Source organism: Ammospiza nelsoni, chromosome 26, assembly GCF_027579445.1.
Source record: "Ammospiza nelsoni isolate bAmmNel1 chromosome 26, bAmmNel1.pri, whole genome shotgun sequence".
In the NCBI taxonomy this organism is placed as follows: Eukaryota; Metazoa; Chordata; class Aves; order Passeriformes; family Passerellidae; genus Ammospiza; species Ammospiza nelsoni.
Genome location: NC_080658.1, coordinates 3290124 through 3314806, shown reverse-complemented (window position 1 = coordinate 3314806; position 24683 = coordinate 3290124). Strand labels below are relative to the sequence as shown.

The 24683-nt window shown below is 56.8% G+C and overlaps 4 protein-coding genes across 6 annotated transcripts; 2 read left to right on the top strand and 2 right to left on the bottom strand.

Moving 5' to 3' along the window:
* Positions 1 to 33: 33 nt before the first annotated feature.
* BECN1 (beclin 1) lies at positions 34 to 4809 on the top strand. 2 transcript variants are annotated; one of them, XM_059489217.1, is made up of 11 exons: positions 34 to 209; positions 290 to 357; positions 439 to 497; positions 934 to 1024; positions 1281 to 1417; positions 2254 to 2448; positions 2616 to 2762; positions 3239 to 3388; positions 3487 to 3547; positions 3997 to 4139; positions 4419 to 4809. In XM_059489217.1, exons 1-11 carry the CDS (start codon positions 71 to 73, stop codon positions 4585 to 4587), a joined length of 1359 nt encoding a protein of 452 aa, XP_059345200.1. In that variant the 5' UTR covers positions 34 to 70; the 3' UTR covers positions 4588 to 4809. The 2 variants fall into 2 exon arrangements, with proteins under 2 accessions (XP_059345200.1, XP_059345199.1); XM_059489216.1 differs by having other exon boundaries at positions 290 to 497.
* On the bottom strand, positions 4684 to 11014 carry CNTD1 (cyclin N-terminal domain containing 1). The gene is made up of 7 exons (XM_059489255.1): positions 10651 to 11014; positions 10492 to 10567; positions 8725 to 8884; positions 8149 to 8311; positions 7049 to 7193; positions 6548 to 6644; positions 4684 to 5774 (listed from the first exon to the last, which is right to left on the bottom strand). Exons 1-7 carry the CDS (start codon positions 10820 to 10822, stop codon positions 5622 to 5624), a joined length of 966 nt encoding a protein of 321 aa, XP_059345238.1. The 5' UTR covers positions 10823 to 11014; the 3' UTR covers positions 4684 to 5621.
* A 146-nt stretch (positions 11015 to 11160) lies between these two features.
* Positions 11161 to 11825, top strand: LOC132084234 (cytochrome c oxidase assembly factor 3 homolog, mitochondrial). The gene is given in 2 exon segments (XM_059489300.1): positions 11161 to 11398; positions 11479 to 11825. Coding segments are annotated over 2 exon segments (351 nt in total). The 3' UTR covers positions 11592 to 11825.
* A 126-nt stretch (positions 11826 to 11951) lies between these two features.
* On the bottom strand, positions 11952 to 24355 carry WNK4 (WNK lysine deficient protein kinase 4). 2 transcript variants are annotated; one of them, XM_059489154.1, is made up of 20 exons: positions 23860 to 24355; positions 19177 to 19349; positions 18041 to 18261; positions 17809 to 17966; positions 17121 to 17209; positions 16822 to 17041; positions 16418 to 16748; positions 16146 to 16276; positions 15982 to 16049; positions 15760 to 15901; positions 15551 to 15667; positions 15323 to 15475; positions 15015 to 15069; positions 14751 to 14876; positions 14058 to 14638; positions 13694 to 13790; positions 13217 to 13616; positions 12896 to 13098; positions 12365 to 12462; positions 11952 to 12286 (listed from the first exon to the last, which is right to left on the bottom strand). In XM_059489154.1, exons 1-20 carry the CDS (start codon positions 24298 to 24300, stop codon positions 12284 to 12286), a joined length of 3807 nt encoding a protein of 1268 aa, XP_059345137.1. In that variant the 5' UTR covers positions 24301 to 24355; the 3' UTR covers positions 11952 to 12283. The 2 variants fall into 2 exon arrangements, with proteins under 2 accessions (XP_059345137.1, XP_059345136.1); XM_059489153.1 differs by having other exon boundaries at positions 11952 to 12283.
* Positions 24356 to 24683: the final 328 nt, after the last annotated feature.

Below are 24683 nucleotides of genomic sequence, written 5' to 3'. Positions count from 1 at the left end.
CGCCGGGACCGCGCCCCCGCCTGCGTCACGTCCGGCGCGCGGCGATGGCGGGGCGCGCGCGGGCGGCGCGATGGAGGCAGCGCGGGCGGGCGGCGGCGGCACCGGCGGCACCGCGCACGTCAGCTTCGTGTGCCAGCGCTGCTGCCAGCCGCTCAAGCTCGACACCTCCTTCAAGGTGCTCGACCGCCTCACCATCCAGGAGCTCACCGGTACCGGGCGCCGTGGGGTGGGGTGGGCGGCCGGGGCTCGGGCCTAGGCCTGGGCCTGGCTGACGCCGTCTCTCCCACAGCCCCGCTGGTGAGCGCCGCCCCGGCCAGGCCCGGGGACCTGCACGAAGAGGAGAGCGCCCTCACGGAGGTACGGCGGGGCCGGCGGCGGGGAGCGGCGGCAGCGGCAGCTCCCCCGGGCCTGCCGGTAACGGGGTTTCCTTGCCTCCAGGAAGCTTTCGTGGAGAACCGGCAGGATGGCGTGTCCAGGAGGTTCATCCCGCCTGCCAGGTACAGCCACGACCCTGCCAGCTGGGAGCCTGGGGCAGCCCCTCAGAAATGTCCCCTCACGGGGCTGGGTCACACTGAACAGCTCCTGTGAGCCGCCAGAGCTTCCCCTGCAGGATCCCCCTGGCTGGGTCACACTGAACAGCTCCTGTGAGCCCCCAGAGCTTCCCCTGTAGGATCCCCGTGGTTCAGTCACAAATAGCTCCCGTGAGCCCCCAGAGCTTCCCCTGCAGGATCCCCCTGGCCCTCGGACTCCTTTTCAGTTTGAACACAGAGCTGCACCATCCTTGTTGCACTGTGGGTCAGCACAAACCCAGCTGAGCCCCCAAAACACGGGTTGCCCCGTCCTCCTGCTCTCCCTTTGCCCTGAGCTAGCCCCAGGTTGTGGTTTGGTGCTGGAGCTGCCTCCCCTCAGCACTTACAACATGTTCTTTCCAAGAATGATGTCAACAGAAAGTGCCAACAGCTTCACGCTGATCGGAGAGGCCTCGGATGGCGGCACCATGGAAAACCTCAGCAGGAGACTGAAGGCAAGTGGGTCACGAGCTGGCAGACTCAGATCCTTGGGAATGGAGCTTCAGTTTTTCCTGATGCTCTGCAAAACTAAACTGCAAAGTTTCCCATAGCATTTGTCCTCCAGGGGCTTGGTTGTGGAGTAGTTGAGCAGAGATAGGTTATTTTTATCAATATTTGGCCTGCAAAGAAGATTCTGCTAATTGAAGCTGCTGAGAAGCAGCAGGCAGCTGCCTGAGGTTTCACTTGCATTGATGTGAGCCCTTCCTCCAGGTCACTGGAGACCTCTTTGACATCATGTCTGGGCAGACAGACGTGGATCACCCCCTGTGTGAGGAATGCACAGACACTCTGCTGGACCAGCTGGACACACAGCTCAACATCACAGAGAACGAGTGCCAGAACTACAAGTGAGTGATGCAGAGGTGACAGAGCTGCTGTGGCTTGAGGCACAATCAGTGTGGATGATTTATTAAAAACATGGATGTTGATCTGGTACTGATATCCCAGTGTGATGGACAAAAACTCTCTAACAGAGTTAGAAAGTCTATGTTTATTTTGAGATAACTCCCAAATACACACCACAATTTACAGGTGATTACAGAGCCCTTTTATCTATACAAATATTGAATACCCAAAATACAAATACATATTCATAACTTAGGTACATCCCAGTCCCTGCTCTGTATGGTAATTAGTTCAAAAGCTAATAAGCATGGTAATTAGTTCAAAAGCTATTAAGCATGAGTAGTTTGTTCCTTGAAATGGGTCAGGAGTCCCAGAGTGAGGAAGTAAATGAAGTCTTCCTCATTCTGACCTTTCTACCTTTTCAATGCAAATATGACAAATGAACCTTGGTAGAGCTCCCATTCCTCATCTTCAGGTGGTTTCAGAACAGAGGAGGCCCAAAATTGTCTTATGTTCCTAAAAACAATTGTCTTATGTTCTTAACAGCTATTTATCAGTTTCTATATTCTTCATTATAAACCCAGCTAAACAAACATTGTACTGACAGGAAATCGTTTATTAGTTAACTACTAACTCTTTGCTTCATCAAGGCCTACCCATTTATTTTAATTAACTCCAATAAAACTTATCTCTAACTAAAATCTTAGCTCCTCTAAAATCTCTAAATTCCTTAAAGTTTATGTCTCATGGAGAGCTCAGGATTGCCAAGAGCTGCAGGGGCTGCCAGTGCAGGACTTCCCAGGATACCTGTCCTGGCAATCCTGTTCTTCTCCTCTAGGAGATGCCTGGAGATTCTGGAGCAGATGAACGAGGATGACAAAGAGAAGCTGCAGACAGAGCTGAAGGAGCTGGCACTGGAGGAGGAGCGGCTGATCCAGGAGCTGGAGGATGTGGAGAAGAACCGCAAGATTGTGGCTGAGGACTTTGAGAAAGTCAGGGCAGAGGCTGAGCGGCTGGAGCAGGAGGAGGCTCAGTGAGTGGCAGGGCTTGGAGGCAAAAAATAAATGAGAAATTTGTAAATGTGCCCAAATGCCAGTGGTTCGCTCTGTGCACAAAAAGAGAGACCAAACTGGCCTGCAGAGCTGTCACTCTGAGGTAGAAGCCAGCCCTCAGCACTTCTTGTCCTGTTTGTGCTCAAAGGTACCAGAAGGAATACTGTGAGTTCAAGAGGCAGCAGCTGGAGCTGGATGATGAGCTGAAGAGTGTGGACAACCAAATGCGCTATGCCCAGATGCAGCTGGACAAGCTAAAGAAAACCAACGTGTTCAATGCTACCTTTCACATCTGGTAATGTGGACATTGGGATATTATACCCATTTTCTTGGAATCTGCAGTGTGAAGGTTTTGAAGGCACTGCATTTGATAGGAAAGGTGCAAGCCAGCTCACAGTTACCTCCCAGCAAAGCAGTGAGTGCCACCTGTCAGGAGTGGCAGCTGAGGAAAGTGTGCCAGGCTGTGGGAGTGGGAAATGGCTCCTTTGTAACACTTTGGCAACCCCTGTGCCAGCCAGCAGTGACACTGGCATTGGGGATCACAGAGCAGGCAGCTTGGAGAGGCTGGCTGGGGGTTTTTGTTGTGCTTTTGTGACAAAAAGACAGCAAGTGTTTGGTGTTTACATACACTTGTTAAGAATAGCCCCAAACCCTCCTTGTGCTTGGCTGGCACTGTGTGTGCTGTGCTCTTAGGACACAGCCCCTATTTGGTTATCAGGCCATGAGCTTTTCCCAGCCTAGCACATTTATTTATAATTCTCCTTATCACAGGCACAGTGGGCAGTTTGGCACAATAAATAACTTCAGGCTTGGCCGCCTCCCCAGCGTTCCTGTGGAGTGGAACGAGATCAACGCTGCCTGGGGGCAGACTGTGCTGCTGCTGCATGCCCTGGCCAACAAAATGGGCCTGAAGTTCCAGAGGTACCTGCAAAACCACCCACAGGTCATTCATGGCCCAGAGGAGGACAGGCAGACTCAGGTGCCTGTGAATTCTGTGAATTCTGTCTCCTTTTTTTCAGATACCGCCTTGTCCCCTACGGCAACCACTCCTATTTGGAGTCCCTCACAGACAAATCCAAGGTAAGGGATCCTGTACAAAGCATGGGACATTGATCTTGAGTGCCAGAGCCCTGGTCACACTGGGGGTGCAGGAAAAGCTTGGTCTCTATGGATTTGGAGTCCAGCAAAGCTGGCTGCCCCAGCTCCTCCAGCATGGTGATATCTCACATCCTGTATGAAGCCACTGGTGCTGCCAGCCAGCAGTAGAACTGTTGAATGACACACCTGGCCAGAGGCAGAGGCATGTTTTGGGGTGATTGGCAGGTAGATTGCATGATTTGGGGTTGCTGGAAGTCAGGAAAATATGCGTGCACATGGTAGGGACTTGCACAAAACCAAGTCACTTGCCCTGTGCCACAAGCCATTTCTCAGCATCCCATGACAAATTTAAGCATCACATGAGGTTAAAAAGCTGCAGTGACCATATCAAAACAAGTGCTTGGTGTTCCTGATACAAATATCTTTTCCAGGAGCTTCCCCTGTACTGCTCTGGAGGCTTGAGGTTCTTCTGGGACAATAAGTTTGATCATGCCATGGTGGCATTCCTGGACTGTGTGCAGCAGTTCAAAGAGGAAGTGGAGAAAGGTGAAACTCGGTTTTGTTTGCCTTACAGGTGAGTGTTGCCACAAAATGTCAAATTCAGCCCCGTGTGCTCTTCCTAGCATTGTTTCAGCCCTGATTTTTCAGAAATCATCTGCAATTCTTTATGATGTGTTTGATAGTTTCATTGAAACTTAAAAGCCAGCCCCTTGGGTGGAGTCCTGAGGCTTGCTCAGATCTCTTTAAAAACAGAATAGTGTTATTGTCAGATTTAAAATGTAGTGCTTGGTGTCATACTGAGGTTAAATGCTTGCAGTAGGAATACACTAATTAAAGCTTGTGTGTGATACAGGATGGACGTGGACAAAGGAAAGATTGAAGACACAGGTGGCAGTGGTGGCTCTTATTCAATTAAAACACAATTTAACTCTGAAGAGCAGTGGACAAAAGCACTAAAATTCATGTTAACTAACCTGAAATGGGGCCTGGCCTGGGTCTCATCCCAATTCTATAACAAGTAACTGTGATCAGAACTTGGCCTGGCAGCCATGGAGTGTCTGCATTGTGTTGGAGAAAGGCAAATGAAGATATCTCTTAACATTAACCAGTACAAAATGTTTACAATACCAAAAATCCACAAGACACTTTATTTACAATGCCATTATTACAAGTAGTTTGTAGAAAAGCAGTATGCAAAATTGTATTGTTGAGTTGAACAGAATAAAACCCAGCTATTAAATGGATTCTAAACTGTTATTTTTGGGGTTTATGGCCATGCACATAAATCCTTGTCAAATGAGCATCAGTTTGAAGCTGCTCTGTTACAGCTAATGCAAGGTTGGAAAAGCAGGACATGACAAACACAAGGAATAATGTGGGAAAACTGCCAGAACTCTGCCTGCTCATTAAAGAATTTAAAATAAAATATTTTCTAAGTCATATCAGCACTTCTTTGTGCTGCTGAACTTAAAAAGGTTTGAGACCATTACAACACTGTAATCCCTCCTGCAGGCTGTTCCTGCACAGGGCAGTGCTGAGGAAACAATGAAATTATTCCAGGTGTTTCCAGCCAGCAGTGCCTGGCACAGCACAGACCCCTGGCACTGGCAGGGACAGCCAGGCTGGGCACTGCTGTGGTGGTGGTCACAGTGCTGGCACAGAGAGGACAATCCCTGTTTTATAAAGCAGGGGTTCTATAAAAGCAGCAGGAGGAGACAGAGCCGCCCCATTTGTGAGAGCTGGTCCCACCAGCCATGGCAGCACCTTTCAAACACAACCACTCTGAGGGATCTCTGATTAAAGAGAGCTTAGATCCCAAACTTACAAGATGCAGCTGTTACAATAAAGCTTTTAGGGCATTTCTAAACACTGTGGTGCTGTTGAGCCTCCTTCCAGAGCATGACTGTGATGCCCAGCAGGACAAGCTTTGCTAATTAACACATGACAGAATTCAGGTAACCCTGAGCTGTGCTGGGCAGTGTCACAGAGCAGGGACAGCTGTCAGCAGTGTGACAGCTCCTACTGCTGGGCCAGTGACTGGAGGGACAGGGTGGTTCTATTTCTGAGGAGGGATTCTGTCCTGAGGGGATCTGGTGCCACGGTGCTGCTCGGGTGTGGTGCTGCCAACCACGCGCCTCACCACGGCGTAGGAGAACTCCAGGATGCTCTGGGGAGTAATGCCAGTGATGCAGTTTAAATGCTCCACAGCCTGAAAAAAAGAAAAGATCACCTAAATCTGTGAGTTTACAGACTGACAAGAGTAACTGCTCTACCTGCCCGTGGAATATTGCCTGTGGGGTTTTGTTCTGTGAAGCACTAAAGGTGAGGACACTTGTAGGAATGTGCCCCCTGTTGAAGGAGTGACTAAATTATTCTTTGTCTGCTTAAAAAGGCAAAAAGCCTAGAAGTTTCTCTCCCAATTTGATACAAAAGATACCTCATAGGCCCTTTGGGACTTCACCTCAGACCTGGGGCTGTCCAACTGGACAGAGGCCAAGAGGTCCAGCCTAGGTAATTCACTAGAAAAGGAAGAGAACAGAGGCAATAATTGCCTTTGTGGGATGTTTTAGCAGGAGCAAGAACCTCTTCCCCTTAAGTCAATTTTTCTCTGTAAGAGCTTTGTTATTTGCCTTTTATTAAACATTTTTCTATTTCCAACACTACCTCAAAAGCCATCCTACTAATTTTATACCATTCAAAGTAGCTAAACTATCTCAAGTGTAATCAGTTTCTCTAAGAGCTCATAAAACCTAACTCAAAAAACAACACACCACACACTCACCAGTGCCAGCACACAGCTCTGACAGAAACCCACATGCTTTGTGCTAAAAGACAGAGGTGTCCCCTCCCAGTGCAGCCCCACTTGCTGTGCTGGAACCACCACAGATAAAGCACCTTGGCACTGTGTTTGCTGTGCTGGAACAGATAAACCACCTTGGCACTGTGTTCCCGTGGAGCCAATGCCTTCAGCAGTGACTGTACCTGTTCCCAGTGCCCAGGGCTCAGGATGAACACCCCTGTACTGATAACTCCAACAGCCAGGAGCATGAAATCTTCCTTCACTGTTAAAAACTTGGCTCTGCAGAAAGAAAAGTGTGTTCAGGTGTAAAAGTTGCTTCACAGTTCAAAAGCACCTGCCAGTGCCCAGGACATGTTGGTTTATTTAGGCCAGCCTGAATAAACCACTGGAACTGACAGTGCAAGGCTGGATTTCAACCAAATGAAACACTTTCCTTGCCCTTGAAGCAGGTGTGGAAAAGCATGTTGTTTGAACTGGTGTATTTAGAAACAATGATGAATGTCCCCTCAAATTATTTTTTAAAATGGCATAATGAGAAATAGCCCAAAATGGCATAAATAGCAGCATGTGCTATGGCCCAAAATGGCATAAATACCTGCATATGCTGCTATTTATTAACTTTTTCAAGGGGTTTTCATTTCAAAGGGTTATTTTTATTATTTTAAGTCATTTTCAGGCCTTACATCTGCAGTTTGCTGGGTGTGGAGTTCTCGATGGCAATCTTCAGCAGGGTGTCATAGATGGTCTCTCTGGTCAGGTAGCAGAGGTCCAGCAGCTGCACACACAGCTGGTGTAAAGGTTTGGCAGGAAGCAAGCAGCCATTGTATCCTGGCAGAGATCACACCATCAGTGCCACGTTCTGGGTCACTACACTGAGTCTGAGGTACCAGAAGGGAGAGGGAATTCTGAGGACAACTGCCCTGACTCTGAATGCCACAGGATCCCTCAGCCTCAGTGTAATTTCACTCTGAAATTCAGGCTGTCAGGACTGGGCTGTGCTGGTACCAGTTCTGGGTGTCTCTGGGTCTGCATTGAAGGCACTTGAGACAGTAATTCATGTTCAGACTCAAGTGTTGGTTATTTCTGATCAGTAACACAGTCTCACTGCTGTGAGTTGGGCAGCTTTTCATTAGAAGGCACAAAATGGCCAACAATCTCTTGGTACAAGGTCTTTTAAAACTAAACTATCCAATTAAGAACTGACACCTGGATTATTTTCCCTTTTAACCCAATAACTGATCCCAGTGTGGACTTTTCTGCCCAATTGCAAAATGCCACCCAAACCCAAGAAGGAAGAAGAAGAAACCCAGGACAACACCCTGTGCCCTCCATCTTGCTTCCACCCACAACACACTAAAAACCCCAAAACCTCAATTTCTCACTTCTGTGGGTTCCAGTCTATGTTGAAGTCTGGGAAACTTTCTCCATGAATGAGGGTCAAAGTCAGAGCTCCCCTGGGGGTCAGGGCACCCCAGAGCAGACAGAGAAATATTCCCTGGGTGCCCTGGGTTTCCACAGTGGGCCAAGAAAATGGTGAGTGATTGTAGAAAATTTGGCCTGGCACCACATTTGGGGGCTTTAAACTCTTAATATTTTACTGAATGACTCATGGCTGGCTGTCCAACAACATTCTATAAAGTACAAAGTCCTCATCTAAAAAGCTCTGGAAAATCTGAACTGTTTCATGTGCAAAAATATGTAATGTGAGACATTTCAGAGCAGCAACAGCTCAGTTACCCTATTAAAAAACTTCCTTCCCCTTCTCCCTGAGTGATACTCTCACCTAGAACCTCCAGGAGCAATTCCACATAGGCCAAGGGGGTTGACACGTTGATGTGGAACTGCAGAGTGTTTAAAACAGCAAGCTCTGACTCCAGCAATTCCTGCTTAGTGTAGGAGTATTTTATGGATTGCAGAAATGTTAAAGCTGTGTCACTGGTCACTCTCTGACGAGGAAAAAGAGACAAAATGTCTTCCAGGAGTAAGGCAGGAACAAAGTGGTGACACCTCTCTGCTCCTGCTGAGCACCAGTCCTTTGAGCTGGCATGGGAAATCCAGCTCTGACCTTCCCCACAGGTTTCAGCTCAACAAACCATCCCCAGGCAGGTGTGGACACACAATTTTTGACAACCACAGGGCTGAGATTTTCCTGCATTTTTCCCCCCCCCTCAGAATGGGAACACTTGCCAGCAAATTGTTACTGGGTGAGCAGCAATTCACCTACCCTAAAGGGAATGTGGTGTCCTTGGCATCTCATTATCACTACTGGCTTCCAAAAAGGAAATCTATTTTTAAGAGAGATTAATACACTGCAGATTTAACCATGGTGCTAGAGCAAGGACAGGCTGAGCTGGCTTACACTGTAGTGCAGAGAGAGTTTGCTGGCAAGCTGAACACAGGACACAAGTCTCAGGACAAAGGTGTTGGTGATCTGATCCCTGACAGAGCTCCAGCTGCTCCTCTGGCCTTTTGTGCTCCCTCTGCCATCACACATCTGCTCTACCTGCTTGATCATGAACCTACAAAAGCCACAATTGCTCAGAGAATGGTTCTGGCTGCTGAGGAAAAGGGACAAAGGCAATTCCACATATGTGTATATATAATATATACATATATATAATATACACATACCTGTAATATATGTAATATATACATATATGTATATAATATAATATATAATATATATTGTATATTACATATTATATATTATATATACAAAAGCCACAATTGCTCAGAGAATGGTTCTGGCTGCTGAGGAAAAGGGACAAAGGCAATTCCACATACGTGTATATATAATATATACATATATAAAATATACACATACATTTAATATATATAATATATACATATATATAATACACACATACATAATATATATTATATATACATATAGTTGTGTAAATAGATATTATATATATAATATACACACATATGTATATATTATATATTATATATTGTATATACAAAAGCCACAATTGCTCAGAGAATGGTTCTGGCTGCTGAGAAAAAGGAACAAAGGCAATTCCATATACATGTATATATAATATATACATATATATGTGTAAATATATATATATATATATACATATATATATATATATATAAAATATACATGTATGTGTATATTGTATATACTATATTATTATGTATATATTGTATATTGTATATACAAAAGCCACAATTGCTCAGAGAATGCAGAGAATGGTTCTGGCTGCTGAGGAAAATGAACAAAGGCAATTCTACATACATGTATATATAATATATACATATATATATAATATACACATACATATAATATATATAAAATATATATTATATACATATATATGTGTAAATAGATATATATTATATATAATATACATGTATGTATATATTATATATATTATTATGTATATATAATATATAATAGATATTAGATAAAATATTATATATTATATACAAAAGCCACAGTTGCTCAGAGAATGGTGCTGGCTGCTGGGGAAAAGGAACAAAGGCAATTCCACATATGTGTATATATAATATCTACATATATATAATAAATACATAGAGAGAAAGAGAGAGAGAGAGAGATACTACGTGTAAATAGATATATATTTTATATATATAATATATAATGTATGCATATATAAATATTTATATATGTATATATGTGTATTATATGCAATATATATTGTATATGTATTATATATACAATGTACAATATATATATTGTACAATATACATTATAATATATACAATATAATAATATATATAATACAAATATATATTATTTGTATTATAATAATACAATATATATACTATATTATATATAGTATAATATATACACATAACATATTATATATACATATATGTATATATAATATATACATATATATTATTATGTATATTTTATATATATACATATATCAATCTATATATTATGTATGTGTATATTAATATGTATGTATGTATGTATGTATGTATGTATGTATGTATAGGAGTATATGTAGAAGTAATAATTCAGATTAAATGAAAGAAGAGACAAAGCTCATTAATCCTGTGTGGTTTTGGGACAGAGTGAAACAGGGCTGGGCAGTAAAACCCCACCAGGGGATGGGAAATGTGCTGTGTTTAGGACTCTCATTACCGTTCTAGTAACTCCACTGCCTGGTACCGTGTGGGCAGGTCCAAGTGCCATTTTTCAGCCAAAAGGAATATAAATTCTGCAAAAAGCACAGCAGGCACTCACTGCAGCTCCCGAGGCTCGGTGTGCAGCCGCCCCGGGAGCTGCTGTGCCGAGCCTCACCCACGATCCGCGTCTCTTTGAAGCACCCGGCCTGCTCGGGCAGCTCGCTCAGGTACTGCTCGTTCTCCGTGGCCAAGTGGATCAGGGTGTCCTCGATAATCTCAGGAGCAACCCCACAGAACACGGGCCCTGAGTCACGGCCCCGGGCCCCCAGGGGCACCTCAGTCCCCATGGAGCGGGGCAGGGCCGAGGCCGTAACGGCAGTGATTGCACCGGCCCTGCGGGGAGAGACCGGCCCGGGGCTCCACCGCCTCCTCCCGGCCGCTCTGGGGCGGCACCAGGCCGGGTCTGGCCGGGTTTTGGGCAGGCCCCGGCCCCGTTCAGGCCCCGGCCCCGTTCAGGCCCCGGCCCCGTTCAGGCCCCGGCCCCGGCCCCGTTCAGGCCGGCTGAGGCGTTTCCCACCACGTGACCCCCACCCCGCCAATCAGCACTCGCCGATGCCGCGATGGGCACCACCCACTCGGCGCCGCGCACCGCCCGGACCCTCCGCTGGCCAGCGAGCGCCGCCGGATGTGACGTCACATCTCCGCGCGGAGCCGGCGGGGCAAGATGGCGGCGCCGGGGGAGCCGGGTGAGGCGGCGTTCGCGCGGCGCATTGACCCGGCCCGGGAGCCGGGGCTCAGCCCCGAGCAGCGCCGCCTCATGGCGCAGGTGGAGCACGTCCAGCGCCAGCGCGCCCTGCAGCGCCGGCTCCGCAGCCGCAACGTTCTGCTGGCGCTCGGCATCGGCGCGGTGACGTTTGGCATCTGTATCCTCCGGGGCCGCGGAACGGGGGGACCGGGGGGCTCCGGGGCCGCGCACGCTGCTTTTCCTTAACTCCCCCCGCAGACGGTTACACCTTCTACTCGGTGTCGCAGGAGCGGTTCCTGGATGAGCTGGAGCAGGAGGCGGAGGCGGCGCGGGCGCGGGCCCGGGCGCGGGCGGAGGGCACCGCAAGCTGAGCGGGGATCGCCCGGCCCGGCCCGGCCCGTGACTGAGCTGCCGCCCGCGCCAGGCAGGACGGGCCTCGAGGCAAATGCCCTGAGGGGTTCGGGCCTGCCCCGTGCTCTGCTTTGGCCCGGAGAAAGCCCCGGGGGCTCCCCGCAGGCAGGGCAGAACCCGCCCCGGGGCCGTGCCCGCGGGAGGGACGGAGCGCCCGGGTGCCGCCACTCCCCACAATAAATCCTCTCACTGACGCTCCGTTGTCACGGATCTCTTGGGCTGTGCCCACCTCAGGGGGGATTTTCTGCTTTTTGCTGTTTATTCTCACACAGTGAGGCAAGCAGCCACGCGCCCTGCCCGACAGACACACGCAGAGCCAGTTTGTATTCAATCCACGTTTATGAAAACGCTTTTCCAACGCCACATTTTCATAACAAAGTGCTCCCGGATCCGGGAGGGCCGCCGGGAGCTGAAGGCGGGGTCGGTGCGGGGCTGGGGGTCCTCAGGGGGGGCTCAGCTCCTTCCAGCCACCAAGCACGGACACACCTCGCTCGTGTCCTCCCGCAGAGGGGCCGAGGACAGCGGGCAGAGCCCTGGGGACAGGCCAGCCCCACAGCCGAGGGCAGCGCGGGCTCTGCAGGGCTGGCTCTGCCCGCCGAGGGCAGCAGGCACTTGGATGAGGTAGTTCATGGGGTCATTCCTGGCCAGCCGGCTACTGGGGAGAGAAGCAGCCGTGAGCCGAGAGGCGCAGGAACGCCACGGGATCCCCGCGGGACCCGCCCGTGTCCCTTACCATGCGCCCGATGTCGTCGGCGAAGGTCACGCCCTTGTTGAGGCGCTGCTCCTGCGAGCCCGTGCTGCTGCCGCTCAGCGAGTTGCGGCGCATGATGCCTGCGGGGATGGCACGGTGAGGGCACCGGGCTGGGCAGCTCAACCGGGGCCGTGCCCGGTGGGGAACGGGGCTGTGCCGCTCACCCTGAACCCAGCCCAGTGGGAACAGGGTTGTGCCGCTCACCCGGAGCCCTGCCCGGTGTGGAACGGGGCCGTGCCGCTCACCCGGAGCCCTGCCCGGTGTGGAACGGGGCCGTGCCGCTCACCCGGAGCCCTGCCCGGTGTGGAACGGGGCCGTGCCGCTCCCCCGGAGCCCTGCCCGGTGTGGAACGGGGCCGTGCCGCTCACCCGGAGCCCTGCCCGGTGTGGAACGGGGCCGTGCCGCTCACCCGCAGCCCTGCCCTGCAGCCCCGCTCAGCCCGGGGTCCCTGCCCTGCCGCCCCACCCTGCCCGGCGGTGAACGGGGAACGGGGAACGGGAGCGGTGCCGGTACCTGCGGGCGGTGCCAGCTCCAGGCGCTGCAGGCTGTTGCGGCGGGAGGGGTTGAAGCTGCCCTTGGAGAGGCGGCGCTGGCGGCCGGACAGCATGGCAGCGGGGGACACGATGCCCAGCGGCGGCTGCTTCCCCATGCGCAGGTACAGCTCCTCGATCTCCTTCTTCTGAGCGCTCTGCAGCAGCTGCACCTCCGCCAGGTGCCTGCGGAGAGGAGAGGAGAGGAGAGGAGGTGGCGGCGGGGCTGGGGAAGGGACAGCGAGGTCCCCACGGGCTCGCTGGGAACACGCGTGGGCTCCCAGGTGCGGCCACCCCTGCTCACTTCTGGCGCAGGTTCTGCAGCTCCTCCCAGATCTCCTCGTCCTCGCTCTCGGTGTCGTCGCTGCTCACGTAGGAGAGGCTGCGGGAGTAGCTCAGCCACACCTGGCTCAGCATGGCCTGCGGCACATTCTCCGCGCTCTCTTCCCCAGGGCCCTCCCCGGGGTCGCTCCCCGCGGGCGCAGCGGGCGCGGAGCCGCCCTCGGCCGGCACCTCCTCGGCCTTGGGTGCCTCCGGTGCCGCGTCCGAGTCGCTGCTGGAGCTGCGGCTCGTGTCGGGCACGGCGGGAGGCGGGGAGGCGCTCGCTGCCGGCTCCGGGCCGGGCTGCTCCCCTTCACTGCTGCCCGGCCCCAGGTCCTTGGCTGGCACCACCTGGAACCGGCCCAGCACCTGCGGCTTGGCTTCTGCTGGGGACAGGGGCAGCGGTGGGCACAGGGGCATTGCGGTGCCCTGGCACAGCCTCTGCCCTGCCCCTCCTTACCTTCATTGATGGGCGAGAGCTGCGCCTTGGGCACGCCGGAGGCTGGTGCCTCCGAGATGATCAGAGAGTGGCTGGGCTTGGGGGCACCGGGCAGCACCTGTGGGCACCTGAGTACATCAGCAGCTCCACCCCCCATCCTGCCGCATCTCCTGTCCTCCCCTGTGGGCACTGAGCACCATCAGCAGCCCCACCCCATGTCCCACCACATCTCCTGTCCTCCCCTGTGTGCCCTGGGATCTGCCACCCTCTCAGCCCTCCCTGCATCCCAGTGGCTCCACAAGCCACAAGGCTCCATCCCACCCCAGTGCAGCATCTGCAGCGAGCACCCAGCCCTGCTGGACAGCCCCTGTGCACCCACACTCACCGTGCTGCCCTCTGCACTCCCAGCTGTGGATGTGCTCAGCAGCTGCACAGGGCTCCCCACGGCCTCGCTGCCCGGGGGGCACCCTGGGGCTGGTGCCAAGGGAAGGGATGGTATGGGCACCCCAGCAGTGGGGACAGCAGCTGCCACTGACTCTGGGGTCCCACTGCCAGGTGGGACTGGCTTGTCTGTGCTGGTGGGGTCAGGGTACACAAAGCGTGGGGCACCCAGGGCAAGACTCTGTGGCCGTGGCAGCAGGGGTGGGTACAGGTGCCCACCTGAGCTGGCAATGGAGGAGACAGTGTGGGCCACGGTCATCACTGCCAGGGAGAAGACATTGGCCAGGGACAGGAGGGGAGCAGTGGGGGACAAGGGTGTGCTGGTCACAGCGGGGCTCAGGGGACTGCTGGGCTCACAGGGAACAGGGGGTGTGGGCACAGGCTGGGGGGACAGGAGGGCTTGGGGCAGGGCTGGGGGGACAGGCGCCCCTGGGGTCCCCTGGGGGGTCAGCGTTGGTGTCACTGCTGGTGACGACGTGAGCCAGGAGGGAGCCATGGAGACGAGGGGCCAGGTCTGTGCTGGGCCTGCAGGGAGAGGAGCATCAGGAGCAGCCCCAGGGCCCCTCCTGGCCCTGCCCAGGGGAGCAGCTGGCACCCCCCAGGGCAATGAACACGCCCACCCTGCCAGCACTAGTACCTGAGGGCGACCCCAGTGGCACCGGGGGCTCCACAGGGCTGCCCAGGTTGGTGTCTGACGGGGAGCGGCTCAGCAGCGGCAGCACAGGGGGCTGCACAGACAGGCTGGGGCTGGTGCAGCTCAGGTCTGTGGCACAGGGTGACAGCCAGCCTCAGCCAGGGCAGGACGTGTCCTTTGAGACCCTCAGGGCTCGGCTGAGGCCATCACCTGCCCTGCATGGGGCTGGGGGAGAGAGGAAGGGCCGGCAGAGGGGCACAGACGTACCACTGAGTGAGGATGAGGAGATGGAGCGCGAGAGCCCCTGCAGCTGCAGGTCCACCTGTGAGAAGGGTGAGCTGAGCCCAGCACTGGGGCAGAGGCCCCAACCAAGCTGTGCCAAGCCCCCACTGGCCCCACCCTGGGGACAGGAGCTGGAATCTCCTCTGTGCTGGGGAACACCTTGACTTGTCACAGGAGCGGCCAAGTGACCACAGGAGGACCCTGCACCCCAACCCACCCCACACTCCCTGGGGCCAGGCAGCACCCCAAGCCATGCCCAGCAGCAGCAGCAGCTTCCCCAGGCTGGCACTCACAGGGCTGCCCAGAGCACTGTCAGCCTCGGGGCCCTTGGGCAGCTCGGTGCCACCGCGGTCCTTGCGCAGCAGGGTCTCCACGCGGTGGATGATGTCCCGGATGCGGCTGATGAAACTCTCCCTCTCCGACTTGAGGATGAACTCATTGTGCACCTGAGGGTGTGCAGGGGTCCCTCAGCGCCCAGCCCAGCCAGGCACAGCCCACCTTCACCCTCCCCCTGCTCTCACCATGGCGGCTGCAATTTCCTCGGGGTTGTCCCCATCCAGGTCGAACTTGAAGGTCACCATCTTGTTGTTGTAGGTCTGCAGCTGGCACTCCACTACTCGGTCGTTCTTGTCGGAGATCTGTGGGTGGCAGGGCTGGATCAAGCCCAGGAAAACCCACCCGGCCCTGCCCGTCCCCTGCCTGTCCCCAGCCTGGCTCTGGTGGCACTCACGTTGGTGATGCGCAGCCTGGAGCGGGCTCGGCGCCGCAGCAGCTTCCCCGAGGCTCTCTTGGGGGGCAGCTTGGTGCTCTGCTCGCTGGCTGACAGCCCCTCATAGCCATCACTCATGCCTGACGCCACATCCGAGGTGTAGCTGCAGGAATCCCCAGCTCCAGAGCATCAGCACGGCCATTCCCAAGCACCACCCTCCCTGTCCAGCTCCCCCAGCCTCACCTGTCCACCGAGGAGGAGAAACCACTGGCAGGGGGCAAATGGTCTGTGGGCAGCTGCACGGCGATGCTCTGCAGGAGAGGAGGAGTGAGCTGGTGCCACAGCTGGGCTGAACTGGTGCCACAGCTGCCCTGAGCCCCCCTGAGCCCCCCTGACCCTGTGCTCACCGTGGGGAAGCAGCGCACAGGCCGGCTGGGGGGAGGGCTGGTGGGGTCCACAGCCACAAAGCTGCGATGGGCCAGGTCTGGAGAGTCCAGGAAGCCAGAGGAGCTCAGGTACCCATCGGTCTCACAGTCGGCTGTGGAGGAGAGCTGGCATGAAGCAAGGCAGTCCCACCCCTGGCTGGGCAGCTGGGGAAGGGCTGTGGGGTGGGAGAAGCTGATGGACCCCCTCTCAGCCCTGCTGCCCACCCGGCTGTGCCCCCTCGGTGCCTACGCACAGGTGGCCGAGGAGTAGCTGGTGTGGCGGTAGGTGAAGTGCTGGTGCTGGTCAGCCTCGGGCTCCTCGGGCTCCAGGGGGAAGGTGCTGCTGAAGGCAGAGTCCCCAGAGCCGGGGGTGGCCGGGGCGGGCGTGGGGCCGCCAGGTGGCAGCGGGGATTTGAGCTCCTCCAGGAGGCGCAGGACGCCTGGCGGCTGCTCTGGCTCTGCCGGGGATGGAGCGCCCTGGGCACGCTTCAGCTTCTCCCTCTTGCGCTTGATGGCCACCACACGGTCCCGCACCGCCTTGGCCACCAGCTTGTAGTCAGCCTCACAGACAAAGCCCAGCACCACCTGCACAGGAGGGAGATTGTCACATGTGTGGGGACCCCACAGCACCCCAGGGCTCCCCCAGGTCTGTACCCACCATCTCCTGAGCCACCTCCTCTGCCACGTCCTTGTAGAGCTCAAAGAGGAACTCGATGGCGTTGTTGTCCTTGTATTTGCCGTGCAGCTTCTTCGTGTCGTCCATGCGCAGCCAGAGCTTGAGCCCAGACTTGACTCCATCATCCTCCTCAGCCAGCTCCACGTGCACCCCGGTGTCCTCCTGGAAGAAGGAATGCTCCAGCAGGTCCTGGATGGTGTACCTGCAGAGGGCAAGGCTCAGAGTGGGCTCGGGGCCAGGGGAGATCCTGCCCTGCCACCCGGACCCTGCTCTGCCCCCACCTCTCGTTCTTGTCCATGCGGATGCAGCCCTCGATGATCTCCTTCAGCTCGGGCACCTTCACCTTGTAGAAGCTGCTGGGCTTCAGGCCCTGGGGGTAGTGACAGTGAGCACCTCCCGTGCCAGCCCAGGGCCCAGGGGACAACCAGCCCAGGGCCACATGAGCTCTGCATGGCCCCTGTGGCCAGGCCACGTGTGCCTGCATGTGGCCAGGATGCCCCAGGGCTCAGAGTTTCCACCTCAACAGGCAGGAGCTGGCCAGGACCGGTCAGGGCAGCTGCAGTGCCCAAAGCCAGGGTGACTGAGCAGACTGCTCCCGTTCCACCCCATTAACACACTGGTGCAGCGCCAGGGATGTGGGGTCTGGCCAAGCCATGCCCCACCACCACCACCAGCAGCCACAGCTCCATGGCCTGGCAGAGCAACCCCTCACTGCCTTTAGCTGTTCACACAACCCACACAGTAACACATTTCATCAGCAGCAAGGCCTGGCAGCTCCAGTGGGGAGCTGGGAAACAGTGAGGGTGTGAGGAGGGCACACAGGGGGTCCTGCCAAGCACAGGGGGCCACAAAGACCCAATGCAGAGGAGGCTTCTGTGGCCCCAGCACAGTGACACACACAGGGCTGTGGTCCCCCCCAAGAATGGGCAGCTGACCATGGCAGCACCCCCAGCTGGGGCCGGGCCTCACCGAGGTGACCTTGCGGTAGATCTGGGCAGCGTTCTGGCACTCAGAGTAGGGGTACTCCGAGGTGGCCATCTCCAGCATGCACATCCCAAAGGCGTACACGTCCACGGCCTCGTCGTACTTCTCCTCGTACATCTCGGGGGCCATGAACTCGGGGGTGCCTGGGGGAGCAGGGGAGCTCAGCACCCCCACATTGCCCACCCCTGCAGCCCCCAGAGCCCCCAGGAGCCCCCACCTATCACACTCTTGGCAAAGGAGGCTCTCTTGAGCGTGGCCAGGCCCAAGTCCCCGATCTTGACAGAGCCCGTGGGGCCCGTGATGAAGATGTTGTCACACTTGAGGTCACGGTGGATGATGGGGGGCGAGCGAGTGTGCAGGAAATGCAAACCCTTGAGGATCTGCCGGCTCCAGCGCTGCAGCACCTTCAGCTTCATCTCCTTAAAGCGCTTCAGATACCTGCCAGGGACCAACAGGGCCTCAAATACCCAACAGGGCCTCAAATACCCACCAGGGCCTCAAATACCTGCCAGGGACCAACAGGGCCTCAAATACCCACCAGGGCCTCAAATACCTGCCAGAGACCAACAGGACCTCAAATACCCACCAGGGCTTCAAATACCTGCCTAGGACCAAGAGGGCCTCAAATACCCAACAGGGCCTCAAATACCTGTCAGGGACCAACAGGGCTTCAAAATACCTGCCAGGGACCAACAGGGCCTCCAATACCCACCAGGGCCTCAAATACCTGCCAGGGACCAACAGGGCTTCAAATACCTGCCTGGGACAAACAGGGCTTCAAATACTTGTCAGGGACTATCAAATACCTGCCAGGAACCAACAGGGCCTCAAACACCTGCCAGGGACCAACAGGGCCTCAAATACCTGCCTGGGACCAACAGAGTTTCAAATACTTGTCCGGAACCAACAGGGCCTCAAATACATGTCTGGGGCAAACAGGGCTTCAAATACCCACCAGGGACCAACAGGGCTTCAAGTACCTGCATGGGCCAACAGGACCTCAAATACCTGTCTGGGACCAACAGGACCTCAAATACCTGCCAGGGACCCACAGGACTCAGACCTGTGGGGCTCAGCTTCGTGGCCCAGCCTTGGCTCCAGCCCACCCTCCTCCCATCGCCATCCAGACCCAGATGACCCCACAACAAAGAGCAGAGACCCCACTCCCTCCCCTGCCCGCCCCAATCACATTTTCAAGGTGCCAGATGGATTCAGATGACCCCACAACAAAGAGCAGAGACCCTGCTCCCTCCCCTGCCTGCCCCAATCACATTTTCAAGGTGCCAGATGGATTCAGATGACCCCACAACAAAGAGCAGAGACCCTGCTCCCTCCCCTGCCCGCCCCAATCACGTTTTCAGGGTGCCAGACGTCATGAGCTCCGTGACCAGCACGATGCAGATCTGCCCTTTGATGGTTGACTTCCAGGAGTCGTAGAAGCGGACGATGTTGGGGTGCTGCAGCCCCTTGAGCATCTCCACCTCCTCGCTGAACCGCTGCCGCTCCGTCTTGGACAGCTTCCGTGTCTGTGGGAGCCGGGGGGGGTGAGGGGGGCACACGGGGGATCCTGCTGTGTGAGGGGCCACAAAAGACCCTCATGACCCCATACAAGGCAGAGGAGGCTTTTGTGGCCCCAGCACAGTGGCACACACATGGTTTGGGCCACTCTGGCCTGGTCCCTCCACCAGCCCACCACTCTAGGTGAGTGCACCCAAGCAGTTCCCCATTGCCCTGTGCTGAGCCCACCCACCCTCATTCCCCTCACTCAGCCCCCAGCTGGAGCTGCCTGGGGACAGGGAACCCCATCCTGCAGCTGGAGGGGACACCTGGGGACTCTGCAGAGGCTGCTGCCACCCTGCCCTGTGCAGACACCATGGCCACGGCTCTTCTGCCCCCAGCGGGGCAGCAGCAGCCCTGGGCTCTGTGCTGGGCCAGCCTCAATGAGGCCTTTGTTGGGGAAAGCAGGCGGGGGAGGCTCCAGCCCAGGTTTTTCCATGTTCCTCCTGCTCGAGTTAATTAAAGTGGAAACACAAGCCGAGGGTGCTGACTGCAGCTGGGGCAGGGGCCAGCGGAGGGGACAGCCCCTCGTGCTGGAGGGACACAGCTCCAGGGTGCAGGGAGAGGGGAGCAGGCTGGGCAGGGCTGCAGGAGGCAGCTCCAGCCCCAAGGGAGGGCTCAGCCCTGGGCAGGAGGAGCAGGAGAAGCAGGAGCAGTGACAGCCCCACCACAGCCTGGGGTCCTGCAGAGCTCAGCTTCTGCACAGCCTGGGGGCCTCCACGCTGGGACCCCTGCCCAGCCCACGTTCAGAGGCCAAGGAAACTGGAGCTGCCCCAGCAGAGCTGCCAGAGCTGCCTCGGCCCCTTGGCCAGTGGCCACCAGCCATCAATCCCCTCGGCTTTCGTAACATTTTCATTGCATCACAGGCGGCCCCAAGGCTTGGCTGGAGCTGCTCCATAATCCCCCCACATTTAATACATGCTCAGGGACAGGCTCAGCCCAGAGGAGAACCTGAGCCTGCTGCAGCAGCATGAATGGGACCTTTCATAGGGAAGGAGGAAAACAGCACCCGAACCCCTGCAGGGCCAGCAGCACACACTGGCTTCCCTGCCCAGTGCCACAGCCACCACCACCCCTCCGGCCCTCTGCTACCCACTGGGGGTGTCCAGAGGCTTCACTGCACCCCACAAGCCTGCAAGGGCATGAGGAGGCTGTGAAATGGGGAGTTAAGTTATGGGTGCCAGGGCTGTCCCAGCTCAGCCAGAGCAGACCCCAGCTGGAGCAGCTGTGCCAGCACAGCCCTCACTGTGCCATGCCCAGGTCCAGCACAAGGCCACCTCTCCCAGAGTGCCCGGAGTAAGGTCTGGGGGAGGCAAGGCTGTGCCAGGGCTGCTGGGCTCGCTTGGCATCGCTCCTTCCACATGACCCCAGTGGCAGCAGCTCCCAGCCCTGTGCTGATACTCTCCCCATTAAATGTGGGCATCAAAGCCCATCCTGGGCTGGAGCAGCACCAGCAGGGGCAGGGCAGGCAGGGCTGCCAGCACAGACATGGCACACAGCATGGGCACACCGTGTCCTCTCCTTCCAGCACCCACACAGGGCGGAGGAGGATGCTGGGGGTGGTGGCACGGGGACCACGAGGAGCTGGTGGCAATGGTGGCAACAATCCAGCCCCTCCTGTGAGCCAGGAGTTGGCTGCTGAGGAGCCCAGCACAGCCAGCACCAGGAGCTGAGGCCAGCTGCAGGAGAAGGAAGGGTGGGGATGGCTGCTGTCCCTGCAGCAGGAGGCTGTGCCCAGCCTGGCAGTGCTCTGTGCCCTCTGCAGCACTCACAGGGCTGCCCCATGGCACTGCACTGGCACTCAGAGCAACACCATGGTGGGGCACAGAGCCAGCGCTCAGCACTGTCCCTCCAGCCACATCCACAGCCCCAGGGACCCCCAAGCCCCCCAGAGGAGGCAACTCTCTGTCAGCACTGGGTGCCAGCTCCTCACTGCCCTCCCCGTGCCCTGCAGCCCCAGGGCTGCTGGCTGAGCTTACCTGGGTGCCAGAGCCAGGGCAGGCACAGCAGTGCCTGCTGCTCCTGCCCACCTGGGGAACCCCAAGGGGTTTCCACAGGAAAATCTCACAGCCAGGTATTTACAGCCAGACCCCACTCTGGGCCTCTGGTTTCCTCCCCACTTCCTCCTTCCCCAGCACCCGCAGCACCTCGGACAGAAATAGTGCCAGGCTAAAGCTGGAAAGCACAAACAGTTGGGGACAGACAGACGCTGCCTTCAGGACAGGGGACAGGGATGGGCAGGTCCCCTGAGGGTCTCAGGGAGACAGAAGACAGGCAAAAGCAAGCTGTGCTTCAGCAGGCTCTGAGGAGGGAAGGTCAGGGCAAGGACAGCAGGGAGAGCTGGGGTTTGGGACTGGGATCCATCACAGCAGCTGAACCAGGTTCTCTGGTGCAGAACAGGTCAGGCCTGAGGTTAAGTACTCATTTGGAATTGAAAGGCAATAGAAGGAGAACTGTGAAGTGCACAGGACAAAGCTATTTTTAAAATGGCAGAACCACAACCATTTTTATTTGTGGTTCCAAATCCCGTATTTGTGTCACAGTGTGCAATTCTTTGCATGATTGCTGAAAAAGAAAAACAACAAACTCCTAAATGTCTGTGTCTGTGCTCTCAGCCCCCTGTGGGACAGGGATTTGGGTACAACAGACACTGCATAAAGAGCAGTCAGTGGAATGGAGCCAAGCCCTGGGTGAGGAGGGCAGGGGCAGGGACCTGGCTCTGGCAGTGACCCCCAGAGGGGTCCGGTGTCCCCAGCACCATGGGGGGCTCACAGGAGGGTCCCTGGCAGGGGACCCTCTCCACAAGCACCCCCAGGGGACAGGTGAGTGCTTCTGCCACTCCTGGCTGGCTCTCAGGGCCGGCGTGTTCCTGCTGGGCAGGGACACAGCAGCGTTTTGCTGCCCAGCTCCCCGTTCCCCTCCACCTGAGTGGGGCAGGCTCATCCCTCCCAGCCCCTCCGAGACACCAGCAGTGCCTGCAGGCAGGGAGGAGCAGGAACAGGAGCTGCTGTGTGTGCCAGGCCCCAGGGCAGGCAGAGGGGCACAGCTGTGGCATGGGGCTGAGACCCACGGGGAGGGACACGCAGCGCTGGGGACAGCTGACTCACCCAGGGATGAAGGGCCTGGGCTTGCCAAGGAGAGCCTGTTCCAGTCTGTGGCTGCCACCTGAAGGGACTCAAGAGAGCTCAGGGGTGTTTGGATGGAGCTGTGGGGCTTTGTGAGGGCAGAACTGAGCTGGCTCTGAACTGAGCTCTCAGCAACTGAACTCTGCAACCCAAGGGATGAGGGGCAAACCTTCACCTTCCTCACTAAGAGGCCATAGTGAGCCCTCTAGAAACCACCCAGCAGTCTCTCAGGATCTCTTCTTGCTCTGCTGGGCTGCAGCCACCCCGAGGACCCAGCCCAGGCAGCCACCTGTAAGTGCACTGAGCTTTTGGGAACAAGACAACAAACTCGCAAGACACGTTTTTCTGTGTCAACAAGGACTTGGACCTTTCCCACCACAGCAGCCATCCCAGGGTCAGGAGCCTGAGGGAGACTTTGGACTTCACCAAAAGGTGCTCCAAGGAGAAAAGGCAGCCCCACACATCTCCCTGGGCACCTCCATGGACAAGATCAGGCCCATCAAAAGCACTTGAGGGGGCAAAGGCATTGTGGAGGCAACGCTCTCACCACTGCTATCAGCACAGCAGGACAGCCAAGGAGAGAGATGGAGGAGAGTGGCAGCAGAGAGGAGATGGGGATGCTCCTCAGAGACCTGGAAGCACAGAGCCCCTGGCAGCACCACAGAAACCATCACAGGTGACCCTGTACAGCACTCCAGCCAAGGTCAAGCAGGCAGAGGGCACCGAGGTCGTGTTGTACCCTGCTCCCAGCTGACAGCCAGCCCCAGCTCGCTGCAGGCACCTGCCCCGGGGCACACCGAGGGCTATAGGAGCAAACTTTGGGGGGAAGATCCAGCACAAGCACAGGCAGGCACGCAGAGAGGGCACTGCTGTGCTCCTGGAGGGAAAGCTGCGAGCTGCTGAGCATCAGAAGCACAGTGGGATGTCCAGCCCCAGATCCACCTGTAAAGTGCCAGAGCGGGGGCTGGCATCAAGAACGTGGGCACCCTGGCATGCTCCACGGTGCAGGCAGCAAGAAAGCAAATGGAAAACAGCACGTGATGAGCAGGAGGGCCAGGAGCGGCGGCAGCGAGCAGCGCTCTGGGTCCGGGCCAGCGGACCCACGAGGCACCGAGGCGCGGGCAGTGATGGGCACAGCGCAGGGCAGCGAGGGGAGCCCGCACCGTGCCCTGCCCGCTGCTGGGGCACCACAGGGACGGGCACAAGCGGAGATTGAGGGTGCCCAGGAGGTGCCCGCGAGTCCCACACAGCAGCCAGGCAGGGTAGGACCGGGGGGGCTGCACAGGGCAGGGAATCAGCGGGGCAGAGGGTCCCGGTGCCTGTCCGGAGCCCCCGGCCCGGGCTGGGGCCGTACCTGCAGCTCGCACCACGCCACCTCCACCGTGGTTTCCGTGTCCAGCCCCTTGTAGACGGTCTTGAAGGAGCCGCGGCCGATCTCGATGTCGAACTTGAGGAAGCGGCCGTCGGGGGAGGTGGCGACCGCCCGCGTCTCGACCTCCTCGCTCTCCGTCTCCTCCGGTTCCCGGAGCCCGGCGGCGGCCGGCGGCGGAGACACCCCGCGCTCCCCGTCCGGTGCCGGGTACCCCAGCAGCTCCAGCTCGGCCGAGCTCCGCCGGTTGAAGCGGGAGGAAGCCCGTCGGGAATCGCGCCCCGAGGGCCGCCGGCTGCGGTTACGGTGCGGGGCCCGTCCGGTGAGCCCCGGACCCGGCTCCGGCTCCGGCGGGGAGCCGCCGTCCGCCCGCTCCGCCTCGGGATGGGACATGGCTCCGGTAGCGGCGGGCTCGGCCGCCAGCATCGGCTCCAGCCCGGCGGGAGCGGCAGCTCCCGAGCTTCGCACCCGTGGCCTCCGCCAGCCCGCAACCGGGAGCGATCGCCGAGACCCGGTCCGGGCACCGGCACCGGCACCGCCCCGGCGGCACCGCCCCCGCCCCGCCCGGGCCCGCCTCCGAGCGACCGCCGCCCCCCGGCCGCGCTGCGCCACCGGGCAGGGGCACCGGGCAGGGGCACCGCACCGACACCGCACCGGGCAGGGGCACCGCACCGACAGCGAACAGCGCAGGGGCACCGCATCGGGCAGGGGCACCGAGCAGGGGCACCGCACTGACACTGTACCTGGCAGGGGCACCACACCGGGCAGGGGCACCAAACCGGCCCCACACCGGGCAGGGGCACCGCACT

Bases quoted from the DNA above. Each gene is read 5' to 3' on its own strand.
- BECN1 (XM_059489216.1), top strand. From the start codon at position 71: ATGGAGGCAGCGCGGGCGGGCGGCGGCGGCACCGGCGGCACCGCGCAC. The intron at 210-289 runs GTACCGGGCGCC...TCTCTCCCACAG, and splicing joins CACCATCCAGGAGCTCACCG to CCCCGCTGGTGAGCGCCGCC. The intron at 3,548-3,996 runs GTAAGGGATCCT...TATCTTTTCCAG, and splicing joins CCCTCACAGACAAATCCAAG to GAGCTTCCCCTGTACTGCTC.
- CNTD1 (XM_059489255.1), bottom strand. From the start codon at position 10,822: ATGGGGACTGAGGTGCCCCTGGGGGCCCGGGGCCGTGACTCAGGGCCC. The intron at 8,312-8,724 runs GTAAGCCAGCTC...TTTCCTCGTCAG, and splicing joins AACTCTCTCTGCACTACAGT to AGAGTGACCAGTGACACAGC. The intron at 7,194-8,148 runs GTGAGAGTATCA...GATCTCTGCCAG, and splicing joins ATTGCTCCTGGAGGTTCTAG to GATACAATGGCTGCTTGCTT.
- WNK4 (XM_059489153.1), bottom strand. From the start codon at position 24,300: ATGCTGGCGGCCGAGCCCGCCGCTACCGGAGCCATGTCCCATCCCGAG. The intron at 18,262-19,176 runs GTGATTGGGGCG...GGTCCCTGGCAG, and splicing joins ACGTCTGGCACCCTGAAAAC to GTATCTGAAGCGCTTTAAGG. The intron at 17,042-17,120 runs GTGGGGGCAGAG...TGCCCTCTGCAG, and splicing joins CGCATGGACAAGAACGAGAG to GTACACCATCCAGGACCTGC.